The sequence below is a fragment of the Drosophila simulans genome, chromosome 3R (assembly GCF_016746395.2).
Source record: "Drosophila simulans strain w501 chromosome 3R, Prin_Dsim_3.1, whole genome shotgun sequence".
NCBI lineage: Eukaryota > Metazoa > Arthropoda > Insecta > Diptera > Drosophilidae > Drosophila > Drosophila simulans.
Window position 1 is genome coordinate 18544071 of NC_052523.2, and position 16159 is coordinate 18560229.

A 16159-nucleotide genomic window follows, 5' to 3' on the forward strand; every position below is an offset into this window, starting at 1 on the left:
GCTGATGATGACACATGCGAATGACTGCAAACAAATCCAGGGAGCGGCAGTTGCTGCTGCTGCTGATGTAGCTGTTGCCACTGCAGGCTGATATTGCTGCTGTCATCAGCAACATTTCGCTGTGGCAGCTTCGCTGGAACTTTCTCATGGAGCGGGCGACTGTTTGCTGATGCAGCCAAATGCGAAAAGCGGGTGGCGCCACACCTGCCGACCTTGATGGGCGGGTCTAGATTCGGGGACCAGAACTCCCACGGTGGTTTAATCAACGAATTACGTCGGATTTGAGTGTTAATAATGCAAATCTATAGATGGCAACGCGGACTAATCAGATTGGGTGCAGAATGTACCAGACTTTTTGGAGGGATGTCATCAAAAAATGTAAAACATGGGTAAATTCCTTTTTATTTGATAAGGATATTTTGGAAAGGGAATTCGAAATGTAAGCACATTTCCAAATTTCCTGCACTTTAAGTGCATATTAAAGCTTTTAAAAAATGAGTAATTTACGATGCAGATTATAAAAATGAAAATAATAAAAGGCTTTATGTGGGCTTAAAAAAAAGGAAATCAAAGGAAAATTAAGGAACAAAGACCCAAGAAGTTGTGATGGTCATGGATCTGGGGTCTGGCTGAGATTCCGCATAGACGGATTCCCGGGCGGAAGGCATGGCCCGCTTATGGGCTGTCCGGGACACGTACTTGCGGTGGCTGCCACATAATGAGAGCTGGCTGCGGCACAAACGTGCCATAAACTGTGGCACGCCCCCTTGGCCCCAGCAGACCGCCTCCGCCGATGAATATTCCATGTGGCATGCGTTGACAAAGCATTCGGGCCTCGTCATCTGGAGCATGAGGGCATATCATATAGGCAAAGTTTTTCCTTTTCCCAGCACACACATTGTGTGCTCCGCACATGGGACACACACACATACTACTCGCACATCAGGATGGACCGACGAGGAGCAGAAGCTCCGAGCTGGGGCTCAACTTTTATTGGTCTTGTTTTGATAGTTGACTCGCTGCTAAGCCTATTAAGGCGCTTGAGTCGCCCAACAAGCCAAAGGCTTTTGCAACGACCGGGTTTCCACAGTCGATCCATCCAAAGGCAAACCACCTCCCACCGAACCCAAAACCCTTTGGGTTTCTGTATATTTTTTTCTCCTTCAGCTTCTGTTGTCTCCCTAGGAAATGATAGGCCCCACAAGGGAGCTAAGCTCTCGCTGGCGTGTCTGTTGCTGTGGCTCCTGTTAATTATGGGTGGTGGGGGTGGCTTGGGTGGATGGGGTTGGTCTTGGTTTTGGGTGAGGGTGGTGCAGGTGGCTGCTCGTTAGTGACGTCCTCGAAGGGCCTCATCTCTCCTCCATCGCTCTGTCTCTTTCTCTGTCCGCTCTGGCTGCAATTTTCTCAAGAAGCCGCACTTAAATGGCTTCCTATGCGGGTGCAAACAAAAGCTGCCAAACTCACACACACACACACATATGTCTACGCCAGCTTTCGAATGTGTGTGTCTGCTACAGTTACAAAAAAAATGAAAAAATAAGGCAAAAATCGCTGCTTGAAGTGGTGGTTGAATTTTTCACTTTTTTTCTTATTTTTGTCTTGCAACGTGCAAATGGAAAAAGAGTTGCAAATTTTCTACTCCTGCTGTTCTGCGCAACACATGCGCCATTATGCAATTGATTTTTCTTCGTTTTTTACGAGTTTTCCAACGCTGTTGCATTGTTTGTTAGCCGCTGACTTTTCTCCCCAGCTTTCTTGTATTTTTACTTTTTTGGTTCGCTTGCCTGTCAAAGGTCATTCAACTTGGCTGCTACTAATTTGCCGCTGCCCCAGCAGGTGCGCCTAATTAAGCAGATCCCCTGCTAGCAACTAAAGCCCAAAAGTCGGCAACAAAGCGGCTAGCAAACTCACTCACACATGTACTGAGTCAGGTGTCTAAAGTGACGCTTTATATGGCGAAAAATAAACTGAAAAAACACGCACACAAACAGGCGGAAGAAGTGCACGTGCTCTATCTCCTCGGAGGTTGCATGCAACTTGGCTGGGGCTCATAACCCTGAATGCATGACTGCAATGAATGCAAACAGGCTGCAGAGACAGACAACTCACAGACGCACCCACACTCCAGTTGGAGAGGACACTACACCCACCACCTACTGCCATCCTCCACTCAAGCTCCCCCTGCTTTTAAGACTTAACTGCAGCAGATTGCGTATACGCAGCATTGGCCACTTGCAATATGAGCACCTCCTGCTCTCGTGTCAGCGTGATAAGCCACCGCATCTCGGCATCTGCATTTCCATCTGCGACAGCTGTTCGCGTTTTGTGCGTTCTTACACTGCGTTCTAATTTCAAAGAAAAATGTTAGGAGCTATTTTAATATTTTATAAGGCGAAAATGCAATTAACCATGTTACTAAAATCTCTATAGGTGGTTTAGTGGGGTAAAGATAAGCGTTTTGTCTTTATTTGAATAAAATTAAAAATATTTAGTTAATTTTTTGAGACTCTTTTTTCGAGTGTACCACCCCCTGCAGGACCGAAGGTCCCGCTGATCTCGGCTGCATTCATGGCGAATGTCAAGTGTTGGCAGTTGGCTTGCCAAGATGTTTTGTTTGACGCCGGAACAACGCCAGCAACATTTGCTGTGTCAAGTGGCAGTCAAGTGCATTTAACAGGGCGCGTCTTCGATTGACGTTAGCCCGCGTTCGGGAACTATGGCAAAGGAAGCAGAGAGCAGGAAGCAGGACGAAGGACGAGGGCAATCGCCAAGGAATTTAGCTGCAGGCGACTGCGTGCAATTGTCAAACGGAAACGCAGAAACAAAGACGACGTCAGCACAATCCGAATATCAAAGTCTGGCTTCCTTTAATGCTCAAGAGCTGTAACATTTCTGGTGCGTGTCAATCGCTTAATCCGGCCGAATGGGAATCGGATTGGGTTGCAACATCGGAGCCAGCAAATCAACTGGTTTGCTGCATATTTATGAATACGTCTGGTTAGCCTAATTATGTGCGAAACGACAATGAAAGATGGACCTGAAACTGACCATCTATTTTGTGTAAAGTTACAACACAGCACATCAAAGATGCAGTTTCTCTTCTCCTTTAATGACCACATATATATTACAAGCAATCAACGTACCATTATAAGGTAACTCCCTCACAATAAACAATGAATTTATATTTGAATTGTGTGTAAAAGGTGATCAACACTTATAAACACATTATGAGCAATCTAAAACACATAAAAACTTCAAGATACCGCACCTATAAAAATAGATTAAACGGGCCTTATGCCAGCTTTATAGTTTGCAAACCATTTGCAAATCGGCAGACAGATCTTAACACAAACATATAGTTATATAGTTATGCCTGCGTATTTGAGCCAAGATCCAACTTTTACTTTTCGCCGAGCTTCAAAACATAACTCGCTTCGCAGAAAGCGCAGACAGATGATGCGAGGCGAATTAAATTACATTAAACTTGGCCAAAGCGAACCATACTGAAGTGGCTAAAAGCGGAAAGGCCGAAACCATTTTCACGGCCCTCAGCACTATAAAAAAATGTGGTATATTTCCGTGGACTAGAAATTAGCATAAAGGCCTGAAGCAACAAAGCTATGAAAAGGTAAACAGTTTTGTTAACTCTATTACAAATACACCAAAATTTAATATTATAACTATTATTTAAAAATGCAAGATATTTGGATAAAAGCCTATGCCTTAAGTTTATTTAGAACGGGCATAATTTTTCCGAGTGCGTGGAGAAATGCAGGTAGACAATAAAGAGCAGTCAGAGCAGCAGAGCTGGCACTTTAATTACGACAAAATTTGCGTGAGTGATAGTCAAATGATGCCGCAAGCATCATTCGAGTGTTGGAGCGGGGAAAAGGTAAACAAATAAGAAATAAACGACGCAGAGACAATAAATGGAAAAGAAATTATGAAATTATGTGTTCGAACTGTTACAACGAATCAGAGCCAGCTGGCAGAAGCGGCGGCAGTCGGAGCCACACCATCCTGAGCTATGCCAAAACCCGTTTTCGGAGTGATCTTATGGCGGGTTGGGTTGGTTTGGCGGGTGTCTGCCCTGCCGAAGTTCATTTAGTTGCCAGCCGGCGAAGAGTTCACAACGCGTCGAGTGTCCAACAAAAAAAGCGAGCAAGATGCCCTCCCTATGGCTGTTAATCTCGACGGTGGGTTAACCAGTGCTGCCTACCCAAAGGATATACCTCTAAGCTGGATTTAATTTTTAACCCACAGCTGGCTTTGGTTAGCTGCCAGGACTATCATTACCACCGTCCACCGACTCCTTTCGTGGCGGAAACCTACCATCAGCACCAGCAGCCTCAAGCCACCAAGTTCGTGGTGCAGACTCTGGGTCGCACCTACGGCTTGGAAACCCAAAGGGCACCGGCCATCTATGAGGATCATCAGACGCATATTGTCCAGGTATACCAGCAGCGACAGGTGCCGCAGTATCATCAGGCTCCCCGCCAACAATTGCACACTTCTAGCTACCAGAATCCCCTGCTGGTGAGCACCAACTTCCAGTCTGGCACCGTGCCCTTTGCGCCTCCAGCTCCCGCTGCTCCTGCCCAGCCACTGACCAGCTATGGGCCACCTCACCTGCAGCACCAGTCGCAGCCCCTGCAACCTCCACCCCAGACACCCAATTACTTCCCCCAACAGCAGCAGCCACCTGCAAGCTATCTGCCACCTCAGCAGCCTGCCCAGAAATTGTTCTTCGGCAATCCGTTTCCCTATGCCCCTGTGACGACCGGCTCGGGGCAACAGGTGCTGGATGCAGGACATGGATCAGGTGTGGCGCCCAATGAGGTGCAGGCTCAGCTATTGCAGGCCACCGGAGCTGCGCCACCACAAACTCGAGTGGGTAACCAGGTGGCTCAGTCGCAGAGCTCCTCTTTGGATGCCTATGACTACAAGCAGGGCACTCCCGGAGAAAATCGAGAGTACCAGAGGTTCGTGACCAGCTGCCCGGGAGGTGGAGCCTGCCAGCAGAAGGAGCTCAATCCCGGCGAGGTGGATGAGAGCCACCAACGGGTGCTGCAGACGGTGCGGGCCAGTACACAGCCTCGAGTGGAGGGCTGCTACAAGAGCCAGGTGATCTATGTGCCAGCGGGAGCTGCTGTCAATAGTCAGGGTCAGTTGCGACCAAAGAATCGACGCACTTTCGAGCGCAAGGAGCAGGTCCTCTCCAGATACCCTTACAACTAAATGTCCTCTCTAATCTCACTCACCGAATTTCACATCGAATTTATTAGTTGTTATGCTTAGTTGTCAGTTCGTTGTTTGTTGTAAATAAATCGATCACAGTTTAAATTTTAAATCACGCATGCTTACCGTTTCGGATGATTAATTTAACAAGCCCAAAAGTAGGCATACGAGTATATGGGAAGTCCATTCAGCAAATATGTTAATCGCATAACCTGTTACATGTTGCTCAATCAGCTGGTGATGGTGATATTTTATTGTGGGATTGCATATGGTCGAGCCATCAAATGCAAATTAGCTAAATTGATTACACAGGGAGAAATAGGGTCGATGTGCCTTACCACAGATGCAAATGTCTGGGCGTAAATGCAAATGGGAATCTAGTATGACCAAATGGAAATTAAATCTATCAAAACAGATAGGAAAAGAGAGTTATAGGTTCGCAAAAATATTGTTGATACTAATTAAAATTTCATTGACATATATAGCTTAATGACGCAATTTATTTGATGTATAGATAATATTTAAATGGTTCCAGATCAATAAAAACACTTTGTAATTAATCAATTTCTCATTACCAACGCACATTTAGTTTATGAAAATTGAATGACTTCAGTCATCGTTGACTTGTTGAGGAACACAAATGTACTTCAAGGCAGAAAAATTCTTTGTGCTAGTTATATTTTTTGGAAATATAATGGAAGTAAGGATACAACAAAATAAAGGATCTTACATTATAAAGTTGCAGTGATTTGTTTTTAATCCCAGAACGCCTCCAAGTTTGAGTTTACAAATATTAAATGCCATGCAACGGACCCGGCATTTTTGAGCTTTGAGTACTGTTTCATAAAATCCGTTAATCGATCGTATAAGTACATATCGCTCAAGGCCAATATTTACGAAGTACCCATCACAAACGCATCGGTATGTATAAAAAAAAATTCTTAAAAATCGCACTCAGTAAACGTATATATTGATGTAGGCAAAACTTCAAATTTCGAGGAGGTTCCGGTCCTATATGCCCATAACCATAGCCGCCAGCATAGATGTTTGCAAATTTATGGCATCCAAGAAGAACTTGGCGAATCCGATGCTCAGACTTTTCGAGGAGATCACCACAAACTACACAAATACCAACCACAAATGTCCCTATGACGTGGGTTAATGTGAAGTTATCAAATGATTATTTCTAAATGTTATTTAATCACATTTTTGCAGCACGACCTTGTCGTAGATAGACTTCCCTCCCAATTTCTGGGTGAGCACTTCACCAACATCCTTCCACTTCCACCTGGAGAATACAGTTTTAACAGCATATGGTACAGCAAAAACATAGAACGTGCCACAATTTGCATATATTCCACTATATCATAATCAGAAGCAGCGGTTTCAAATTTATTAAAATTATATACCAATTCTACAATATTTATTTATTTCTATGTTAATATTAAAGCCTTTTTCACTCTCTTAGTGATTTGATTATGTCATAAGCGTTAGCATAATTGCATAATAGGTTCTAAGGGCAGGGGAATACCAAAAATTAGCAGAATGGAAACAGCTTCTTCGAGCCAGTCAGTTTTGTGCGCCCGAAGCGACGAGACATATTAAGAATTGGAAACGGAGATTCATGAAGACGACTTCGGTGCTAACTTTTGTGGTAATAGTCACAGATCGAAAATCGGAATACTACATAACTCGTTTTCCCACTGATGACGTCAAACGCTTAACCCTGCTAGGTGATGATTCTCGGAGTGGCACTGAGCTTGGTTTGGGCCGGCGCCGATGATGGCTACCTTTATGACCAGCCATCGGGTGAACAACTCCAGGAACTCCAGGTGATCACTCCCCCCAGGAAGCTCCGGCTAAAGCCACGTGTCTACCCAGGGCACCCATCCCAGGCTTGCGGAAACGTGGAGCCGGCGGATCATGCCGCTGCCCTGACCACCTACCATGCCAATCGCCCCCAGCCGCGTCGCATTTACAAACACCAGGAAGTCCAGGTGGACAGCTCGTTCTTTGAGCCCTCGCTGGATCGGATTGAGGAACTCAAGCGGATTCTCTTGGATCAACAATGAAATGTGGTTTTACTTAGTTGACGGAAAATTTTCGTGAAATAAAAGTCTGTTTATGTGAAAGTGAAGTGCATAGTATGGTATTGTCGATTTTGGTTATATTGTTTACTAAAATCACAGACAATTTATTATAAAAACAAAACATTTTCGGTGATCCAAATTTGACTTTGTGCTTATACAAAAAATCAAGATAATTAATTTCTTAACTGACTCATGGCTATGTCTCCTATTAAGGAAACGTATACGTTTATTTAATATGTCGATTTTGGGTTTTTATACAGTTCCCAATTTAATATTCTTTCTTTTTTTTATTATCTTTTGATATGCATCCATAGGATGTCAGTTTATGAACAAAAATCGCTTAAAATTGTGTTATTTTTAAGCCATGCAATTCAATTCCAATTAATCCATTTACTTGTCTAAAAATACCCACAATCGTCTCATCCCTGTTTTTATTCGCCCATTTTGGCCTGCTTTCGGTGATAAAGTGAATGTTAATGGATTTTGGCCAATTATATGGAATTAGATGGCATCAGCAAAAAGTGGCTTGAACAGCATTCCGATCAAAATGACGAAAATGTGATTGCAGTTAACAATAAATAAATAATTTATTTGTGAGCTTAAACCAACGGAAAACAAAAACATAAACATATACAGTCGATTTAGAAGGGAATCGAATCCATCTAGGCATCGTAGTTGTACTTCTTGCTATCGCCGGGATTCAGGCTGTACAGATCATAGTCGAACTGGTCCCACTCCTGGTGATCGGCTCCTCTGGGTTTGGTGCTGCCCTTCTTCAGCTTGAGCAGGGCCTTCTTCTCCCGGTTGATGTCCACGTGGGGAATCTGCTGGCGAGCACGTTTCTCCTCGGCCGTCAAGGGCTGAGGTGCCCTCACCGGGGTGTGGCTCAAGAACTGCGACTCCTCCATTCCGAGATCGGAGTCGGGACTCATTTGGGCATCGTAGAAGTTGGCAAAGTTCTGCAGTTGCATGGACTCCGCGGGATGGTGATCGTAGTAGTCGGGCATGATGAGGTTGTAGTTCCCAGTGAGGGTCATCGGTTCCTGTGGCCTGGGTGCATATGCGAAGCTGGGGGAGCTGGCGGATGTTCCCAGGTCCTTGGTTCGACTGTATCGAGGTAGGGCTTCCGAGAAGCCGAAGAGCACAGCCAAACCGCAGCTCAGCAGGATCTGAACAAAAAAAAAAAAATTAATCAAAATCATATTAGGGGATATCGAGCGCCAGTTTGACGTTATTTATTAGATAGCTTTCATTGCCGTTTTAATTGAAATTTAATCGAAAGACATTTAAAATGGTCTCACAAAAAGTTAATACAGATTAATTGGTAATATATTTTATTTTTTAGGGAACACAACCTTAAGCAAATGTTTCTCATTCTTTACGATACTAATTGGCGAATGGAATTTAAATTGTTTTTTAGCCTAATTTGGAAACAATAATTAAGCAGTTCAATGAAGATGCTTACCATTTGTGTATTGTACTTGAAAGCCATTGGAAATGTACGAGTTTTAACGCAAAAATTGATTTTATATAATTGAGATGAATTTAATTTTAGCACTCTGTTTGTTGTTCACACTTGCTGGAGGATCTTTATGTGATTTTGGCTGACGTCCGACTTTATTCCCTGTCAGTACGCTTAATTCGAGCTCTTAAACCAGTCTAATGTTCTGAGCCGAGCGATTTTGTATTTAAAGCAAAAGCCAGGCGAAAGCCGAAAGAATTTCATTTCATTCGTTTGATTTGTTTTGTTTTGTTTGCCAGACTTCGCTTTACGAGTATTGGCATGCAAATCCGGTTTCCAAACTTTGATTTCCAACTGAGCCGAGATGAATCTGTATCTCAAGCCGAATCTGATGCTGAGATGCTCAGATTGAGATTCAGAGGTTCGCGGAGTGAGTGACACACGTTGAGGCGAGGAGCACAGGTCAGGAACACTTGAGGGAAGCCGGAGATCGGGTTTGTGGCGTCAGGGACTTAATACAAAAGAAATGCAAATCTGGCCGGGATGCTCTCGACTATGAGGCGCTCGCGTTGACACACATTTGATGGGATGATTCATGGAATGTGCACGGCAATTAATCCAAATTGTACGTAATAAAAATATTAATTGCACTCGCTTTGTACCACTGAACTTGGGCGCAGAGAACTGCAGCCCGCCACTCGCACTCTACGTCCACCCGATAAACACTCGGTACTCTAGGCACCCCGTTTTTTTTGACACCCTACTTGCGGCAACACAAAATACTCGAGTGTTTTACCGACGTTGTGTTTTTGTTACGAGTAAAAAAACCACCCGAGGCCTGCTGCGCAATAACTATTTGGGTGAGTGGACGCACAGTCAACGATCGGCCGCACGTCATTTTTTGTATGCGGGCTGCAGTTCTCTGGTCATTTTTTGTACGCCTAAAATTTGTATGGGAGGAAGCGTGACGGGTATAAGAAATGAAGGGTAAAAGGGAATACCCAAGAAAAATTTCGTGCTCACGTCTTTGATGGACTCAATGGGTGCCACCCGTTTCGAATCATTCCGTTATTAATTTTTCACACGTCGCTACCTGAATACTCTAATGACAAATATTCTTATATAAAGTTATTTTTGAAATGAATTTTGTGACATTATGACTATAATCTATATTTAAATAATAATAACGTAAATAATATATATAATATATAATAATATATAATATAATATATATATATATATATATATTATATTAATAATATATAATATAATAAAATATAATATAATATATATAATTATAATAATATATAATAATAAGATGAAGGGCATATTTTACAAAGTATTCGACAAAGTCTAGAGTCACGCCGAAAGAATAGTGTGTAAACGTATGGAGTGTAAAACGCATGGAGTTACGCATCTTGTCTGTGACTCGATTACCTACGAGACCACTCGAGTATTTTTGGAAACACCCGAGTATTTTTGGAAACACCCATGTGTTTAACGGTATACCCACAAGTGTTTTTCTCACTCATCCCTTTTTAGGCAGTGTGTGATCGGCACCCGCGACGCGGAGCACCGTATTGATTCGGGTGCGCGCACAACGGGGTGTCTTGTCTACATGTTCAGATTTATACTGTGTGTTTGTAAGTACCCGCGATGTGCGTGGCGGGTAGCACCCGCACACAAAATTGTAGGGTGTGAGTCGAGTGGTAAAAAAGTGCCACCCTTGCAGTTCTCTGCTTGGGCGCTTGTGTGGCCAGCGGTAATTAAGGCGGGGCGGGAATATGTTAATTAACAAATTACAAATTGGCACATCAATCACTGCATTTTATTGCCTCGCATTGATCTGACTTTTCAAATTTTGTCACCCAGCTGTCACTTCGAGTACTGATAATCCTGCGGCGGTTCAATAACATCTCGTCACATCCCATCGGGAAAATCCCAGGCACTGGCTTTTGAAAGCTGAACCTCAGTTCCGAGATGATATCTTAATTCAAACTGGTAGCTCTCCTCAGTCTCTAAATAAAGCAAAACGAAATTAGAGCACACTTTAAAGTGAGCTACTTTAATTGGCGGCTTCTTATGATCACTTAAGATAAGAGTTAGGAAAATCTAAGCCATGTTTAAGCCTTAAGACAAAGGCTCGTTCACTTGATACCCAGTGTTTATGTTTCAAATTTAAATATTTAATAAAAAGACTAAATATGATGAGTTGAATCAACTTTTGGCAGGCACTTAGCTTTATTACTTGACAAATTCTGTTGTAATAATTCAGTTAACAAATAAATTAACTTTTCAATGAGTTCTAAAGAAATACGACTAATTAATGCTAATTTATATATATTTAAGATATTTAATAAATCAGTCTAATGATACAAGGGACTTCTACCGACTTAAAATTTGTATTTCCGGTTTACCTTGTCTATTTTTAAATAAAATGAGTAAGCGTATGTTAAATTTTCTTTTCTATTCTTGTACATTTTATAGCCATATATAAATAATGTTAGACGACTTCTGGGAATATCTAGAGATCCGATTAAAACGCAAATTTCACCAAAACTGACGAAATCGGAGACAAATCGTTCTACATATTTTAGGCTTAGTTGGGATGGTCGACGGGGTTTAACCACAGTTTGTTTACAGTTGCTGGCAGCCAACATCGCTGTTTTTTCCCGCAGTTCAAAAATAAATTAGCATGTTCCGATGTTTTATATTTTTGGGTGGGAATGTCAAGCGCACACGTTCGTGACTCTAGAAAGAGAGGGAAGAGGCGGTCGAGAAAGAGACAGCAGGCCACCCCCTCGATCGAAAAGAAGGCATAAATAAGTTTTAGTGTCTCGGGGAAAACCGCTTTCGGGTTTCAACATTTCTCGTATTTTTTTTTTTTTTTTTAAATATTTAATGCCCCTGGCAAAGTCAGAACTCATGTAGCTTTGTTTTAAGCACTTACATTTCGTTTCGTTTAATTTGCTTGCGATTTTTATTTTGCATATGCATAATCAGAACGTTTTTTTCGTAAAATTTTGTTTTCCCTTTTGTGTGTAAATTGGCCCGTTTTTAATTCAGTACTTTTATATTTTGTTTTGTCATATTGCGCACATGTTCTGGAGATCAAAGACATGTTTTGCGAGCGCCAGAGAAAACAATGAATTTTTTGCTGTTTGGGGAATCATATGCAAAGCATTTTGTTGGGAATTTGCGTCAGAGTTTGAATCGTATGGTATACTTTTGCTTAAGCCCAGCATAAAATTTGTGTTATCCGAGCCGGATTCCACCCGTGGGCCTTTTGAGGGGGCGGCCTCTGTTTGCGCTTAACTATTTGCCAAAAGCACACGCCACAACGCCGATCGAGTTGGTAGCCTCAAAGCAACGTGCCCCGGAATACAACCACAAAATTACTTACTCGCCAGACACGCCCCGCCCCGCCTCGTTGCCCCTATGTACCGCCCCCAAAAACCGAAGGATTCTGCGCCGCCTCTGCGGTTTCCTAGACAAACGTTCCCTGCCCCAGACTCCTAACTCAATCCCAGTCCCAACTGGCCAACCAAACCAATCCAAACAGCCAAGTGTCGCCTGGGGCAGCGCATCATTATCGATGCAGGCAGCGGCGAATGCAAATCGCATTAAATCTAATATGCAACTCGACCGCAACAAACTGTGCACATCATTTACCATCGACATAACCACCCCACCCATCCAGCATCCATAAGCCACCCATTCTGCACCACCCACAGTCCAATCACCAGCATTTGGTCAGATGGAAACCTCAGACAGACTTGAACTTCGGGTTCATTGTTTTCCTGTTAATGTCCAGATAAAGTCACAGTGGCCGATAAATAATCACCGCTCACAATAATTCACAGGCATCTTGAAGAATATTTGATGCCTTGGAAATTCAAATTTAAACAAGGTAAAGCGGAAATTGTAAACTGAATTTAACGTTTATTAAATTAAGATTATCCGATTGCAATATCCAGAATTTAATAAATAAATATATATATATATATAGGCCTATATTTAGGCCTCGTATAATTCAACAAATATGTATATAGAATGATGTATTCACCTAATAGGCTTAAAGCATTCGCAAATATATTCAGGAATAGAAGACAGTTTCACTAATTTCTTGGATGTACCTAATGCAAGCGATATATAAGTCGGGGCCGACGTTGGGGCCGTCCGGTAAAAACTTCCTGGACATCAGCAAACGAGGATTTGATGAAGGACGTGGCCATCTGGCCGTACATATACCACGCCCGATACGGACACTGATCGAAGCGAATCAGCGCCTGCTGCACCACTATTCCATTGGCCAGGACATTGGCCACCAGCACCAAGCAATACAAGCATGTCACGCCCATGATCACCAGCTTCCTGGAGGAGGGATTCTCGCAGTCTTCGTTCCACTTGGAAAGGGCAAACACCGTAACGGCACTGAGTGGTGCGGCGGCCATCGCCATGTAGGAATCAAACCGGTAGCTCAGCACCATTACCACCGAGTGATTGACCTGCAGGAAGAACGAGTCCACGAATATGCTGAAGTTCATCTGGGGACGGACCAAAGCGGCCAGGAGCAGCACATACAAGGCCAAAAATGCAACTCCTTGGCGGATGCTCACTTCCACAGGGGGCATTTCAAATTAATCTGAAGGGAATATGAAAACAATATCAATAACGAGTTTATTTACTAGCAAGCATTTACTCAAAGCAAGATTCATAAATCTAATAGCGATGAAATTATTTAAATATTTTTCAAAACCAACTTTGGACGCCCCCTTTATAATTTCATGATAATTCATAATTCATTTCATTTCACATGACATGAAGCCAATCTTTCAGTCCGATCTTGCCAAACTCCAGCTAACCCGCTTCTTTGGGCCTGCTTAAGCGGATGGAGGCTCGTTTGTCTACCCAATACCCTAATTAAGACCCTCTCCCCCGGCACTCAAAACGCCGTCGAGTCTTTCGACCGAGCCAACCATCCATCAACCCAAATAGACTTCAATTAACTGCAGTTCATCAGTCTTTGCAGACGAGTGTTGCCCGTTTCCCCAGTCTTTGGTTTCGGCGATTCATCGATGCCTTTTGCAATTACTTAACACATTCGAAATGTCATCACAAATGCACTGGCAATCGCGAAAACCCAGAGACACGGACCGGCAGACAAGTGGACTACAGTTATAACCTCATAATATGGGTCATTAGTGCAGGCGGTACAAGTGCCACGCCCATTAATTACTTCAATTTCCATCGATACAGCTGAATCTTCACACTTTCCAAAGGTCGGAAAAGTGGGAAAATGCAAGTGAATAAAGTGGAGAAAGAAAACGGGAAAAGCGAAAAAGTCAATGGAGGCAAAAACCCGCAGTAAGCATAATTAATTGTGCATTTTCCATGCTGGCGAACTGTAGTGGAAAATTAACTGACATGGAAAATGGGAAAATTAAAAATGCCAATAGGGAAAATTGAACGCAGCGCAATCTTGGCGACAGCGTCAATAAATCAATGCAAATACCCTAACAATGCCGGCTAATTGCGAAATGATTAAGCGAAAGTGGCCGAATCAAAATTCAAAATTCATTTACATGTGCGTGTGATGATGTGAGTGTGTGCGTGTGTGTTTTTGTGTGGGTGAAAAGGGGGGTGGTTATGGACGTGGGGCGAGGTTGGGTCACATTGTGGACCGCCCGTTGACAGCGATAAATCAGCAGGTGTAATGAGTCAAAGTTATCGTTATGCATGGATCATTAATCACACACGCATAACAAATTAAGAGTACATTATTCCATTGCCACACAAACACGCACACACTCTCTCTCTTCAGAGATTGTCATTGTGTGCGTGAACTATATATTGCTGCATACTTTCAGGCATTTCAGTTGACCATTTTGGAAAATGGGTGCTAGGGTTGTGGTGTGGAGTGTGGATTCAAAAGCATAATAGGAATGAGATGACCCATGTTATAAGTGCAACATTTAATTGATATCCTCAATGATTGTCAAGAGGACTATTAGCACCTTCAGATAAAAGTCAACTGTAAGCTTTTAGTAATGAGCATTAAATAATAGAACCTATTGTGATCCTTTACAATAAAAGGGCTAGTTCGCGATCTCCCAAAAATAGCTCTTGTTTATATTTGGCCCCAGGACTTGGAGCATTCTTGCAACATCTCTCTATTTACCCACTCGCTAATTGTGAATGCCAATCAGGACAGTGCCAGGACCCAGCTGACAAGACAAAGCCAACTGTCTCCGAGCTCTGCTGAGTGCTGGGGCACAGCCATTGGGCTTGGGTATAGGATTGGGATTGAGAGTGGGATTTGGGCACGGCATGGGTTGTCTGGAGCTGCAAGTGGGCCAAAAAGCTGAAGAGCCGGGCTGAGTTCAGCTGGCTGATTGCTCCAATTGCCAGGCGACCGGGCACGCACGGCTGCCTCATACAAACTTGCAACTAAACAGGACTCCGCTACGGGACTACAGGACTCGCTTGGCAGTGGATGTAGCAGCAGCAGCAGCAACAGCAACAACAATCGCTTCTGTCAACGCACAAAAGACAGCGCTGACGTAACGAAACGGTTAATTTAGAGTACGACAACGACAACAAGCGAAGGCAGTTCAAAAGCCGTCAGCGCGAGATGAGATGAGGTTGCAGATGGGCACAAAGAGAACAACACGGAGCAGGAGCAGCAGCATAGGCACTGGAAAAAATGAAGTGGGGCAAAGTTGCAAGCAGCCCGAAAAAATCTCTACTGTCCACGCAAAAGAAACTGAATCTAATAGAAAAGCGCATTTGAACTTTCTATTGCATGTTAAATACTACTTTTAAAGTTTTTCGCAGTGTAATAGCGCAACAACAGCAGCATCAGCTTTGTGCCATTTGCATAGGGGCGTGTACGAAGTCCGGGATCTGCAATTACAAAGCACCAGCTCGAGATTGGAATGAAGGCTGCCTTGGAATGGGATGGTAGGGTATGGAATGGTATGGGATGGGGTTAGATTTCACGGAGAGATGGGGAAACAGTGGAGGGGGCTCATATAAAACATTTTTTAGTGCGCTCATGCTGTTTAGAATTTAATTAGCCACGCACCCTGATTATGCGCGCATGAAATTAGATCCTTCGAATGGCGCTCTATAAAGTGTGTACCAAAGTGCCGATGACAACAAAGGAGCCATCCGTATGCCAGTTTACTCACATCTGCAAGACGTCAGAGGGTCGGAGCCACAACCACATCCAATTCAATTTCAGTTTTGACTGCCAGGACCTACTGCGAACTTCAGATTTGGAAGACTTTGATCTTATCAAATACACATTTTTAAACTAGATATGTATGCTCAGAACAATTTTCGACTTCTAGCGAATAGATTGCTG

At 43.2% G+C, this 16159-nt stretch overlaps 5 protein-coding genes across 5 annotated transcripts; 3 read left to right on the plus strand and 2 right to left on the minus strand.

Annotated features, from left to right (window-relative positions):
• Window positions 1–4070: 4070 nt before the first annotated feature.
• Window positions 4071–5353, plus strand: LOC6729068 (mediator of RNA polymerase II transcription subunit 15). The gene is made up of 2 exons (XM_002104353.4): window positions 4071–4196; window positions 4264–5353. Exons 1-2 carry the CDS (start codon window positions 4167–4169, stop codon window positions 5236–5238), a joined length of 1005 nt encoding a protein of 334 aa, XP_002104389.2. The 5' UTR covers window positions 4071–4166; the 3' UTR covers window positions 5239–5353.
• A 579-nt stretch (window positions 5354–5932) lies between these two features.
• Window positions 5933–6682, plus strand: LOC6729069. The gene is made up of 4 exons (XM_016177253.3): window positions 5933–5938; window positions 6004–6159; window positions 6218–6391; window positions 6454–6682. The coding sequence occupies exons 1-4, from the start codon at window positions 5933–5935 to the stop codon at window positions 6607–6609; spliced, it is 492 nt and encodes a 163-aa protein (XP_016035716.2). The 3' UTR covers window positions 6610–6682.
• A 92-nt stretch (window positions 6683–6774) lies between these two features.
• Window positions 6775–7374, plus strand: LOC6729070. The gene is made up of 2 exons (XM_016177254.2): window positions 6775–6892; window positions 6972–7374. The coding sequence occupies exons 1-2, from the start codon at window positions 6863–6865 to the stop codon at window positions 7308–7310; spliced, it is 369 nt and encodes a 122-aa protein (XP_016035717.1). The 5' UTR covers window positions 6775–6862; the 3' UTR covers window positions 7311–7374.
• Window positions 7375–7890: 516 nt separating this feature from the next.
• Window positions 7891–9443, minus strand: LOC6729071. The gene is made up of 2 exons (XM_002104356.4): window positions 8794–9443; window positions 7891–8497 (listed from the first exon to the last, which is right to left on the minus strand). Exons 1-2 carry the CDS (start codon window positions 8818–8820, stop codon window positions 7991–7993), a joined length of 534 nt encoding a protein of 177 aa, XP_002104392.2. The 5' UTR covers window positions 8821–9443; the 3' UTR covers window positions 7891–7990.
• Window positions 9444–12898: 3455 nt separating this feature from the next.
• LOC6729072 lies at window positions 12899–16159 on the minus strand. The gene is made up of 2 exons (XM_016174937.3): window positions 15984–16159; window positions 12899–13435 (listed from the first exon to the last, which is right to left on the minus strand). Exon 2 carries the CDS (start codon window positions 13422–13424, stop codon window positions 12927–12929), a length of 498 nt encoding a protein of 165 aa, XP_016035718.1. The 5' UTR covers window positions 13425–13435; window positions 15984–16159; the 3' UTR covers window positions 12899–12926.

What these genes read in the sequence shown, in the direction of transcription:
- LOC6729072 (XM_016174937.3), bottom strand. Translation starts at nt 13,424, where the DNA reads ATGCCCCCTGTGGAAGTGAGCATCCGCCAAGGAGTTGCATTTTTGGCC.
- LOC6729069 (XM_016177253.3), top strand. An exon ending in TACCCATCACAAACGCATCG is followed by an intron (nt 6,160 to 6,217) that starts GTATGTATAAAA and finishes ATATTGATGTAG; the next exon opens with GCAAAACTTCAAATTTCGAG. An exon ending in ACCACAAATGTCCCTATGAC is followed by an intron (nt 6,392 to 6,453) that starts GTGGGTTAATGT and finishes ACATTTTTGCAG; the next exon opens with CACGACCTTGTCGTAGATAG.
- LOC6729068 (XM_002104353.4), top strand. Translation starts at nt 4,167, where the DNA reads ATGCCCTCCCTATGGCTGTTAATCTCGACG. An exon ending in TATGGCTGTTAATCTCGACG is followed by an intron (nt 4,197 to 4,263) that starts GTGGGTTAACCA and finishes TTTAACCCACAG; the next exon opens with CTGGCTTTGGTTAGCTGCCA.
- LOC6729071 (XM_002104356.4), bottom strand. Translation starts at nt 8,820, where the DNA reads ATGGCTTTCAAGTACAATACACAAATG. An exon ending in TCAAGTACAATACACAAATG is followed by an intron (nt 8,498 to 8,793) that starts GTAAGCATCTTC and finishes TTTTTTGTTCAG; the next exon opens with ATCCTGCTGAGCTGCGGTTT.
- LOC6729070 (XM_016177254.2), top strand. Translation starts at nt 6,863, where the DNA reads ATGAAGACGACTTCGGTGCTAACTTTTGTG. An exon ending in CTTCGGTGCTAACTTTTGTG is followed by an intron (nt 6,893 to 6,971) that starts GTAATAGTCACA and finishes TAACCCTGCTAG; the next exon opens with GTGATGATTCTCGGAGTGGC.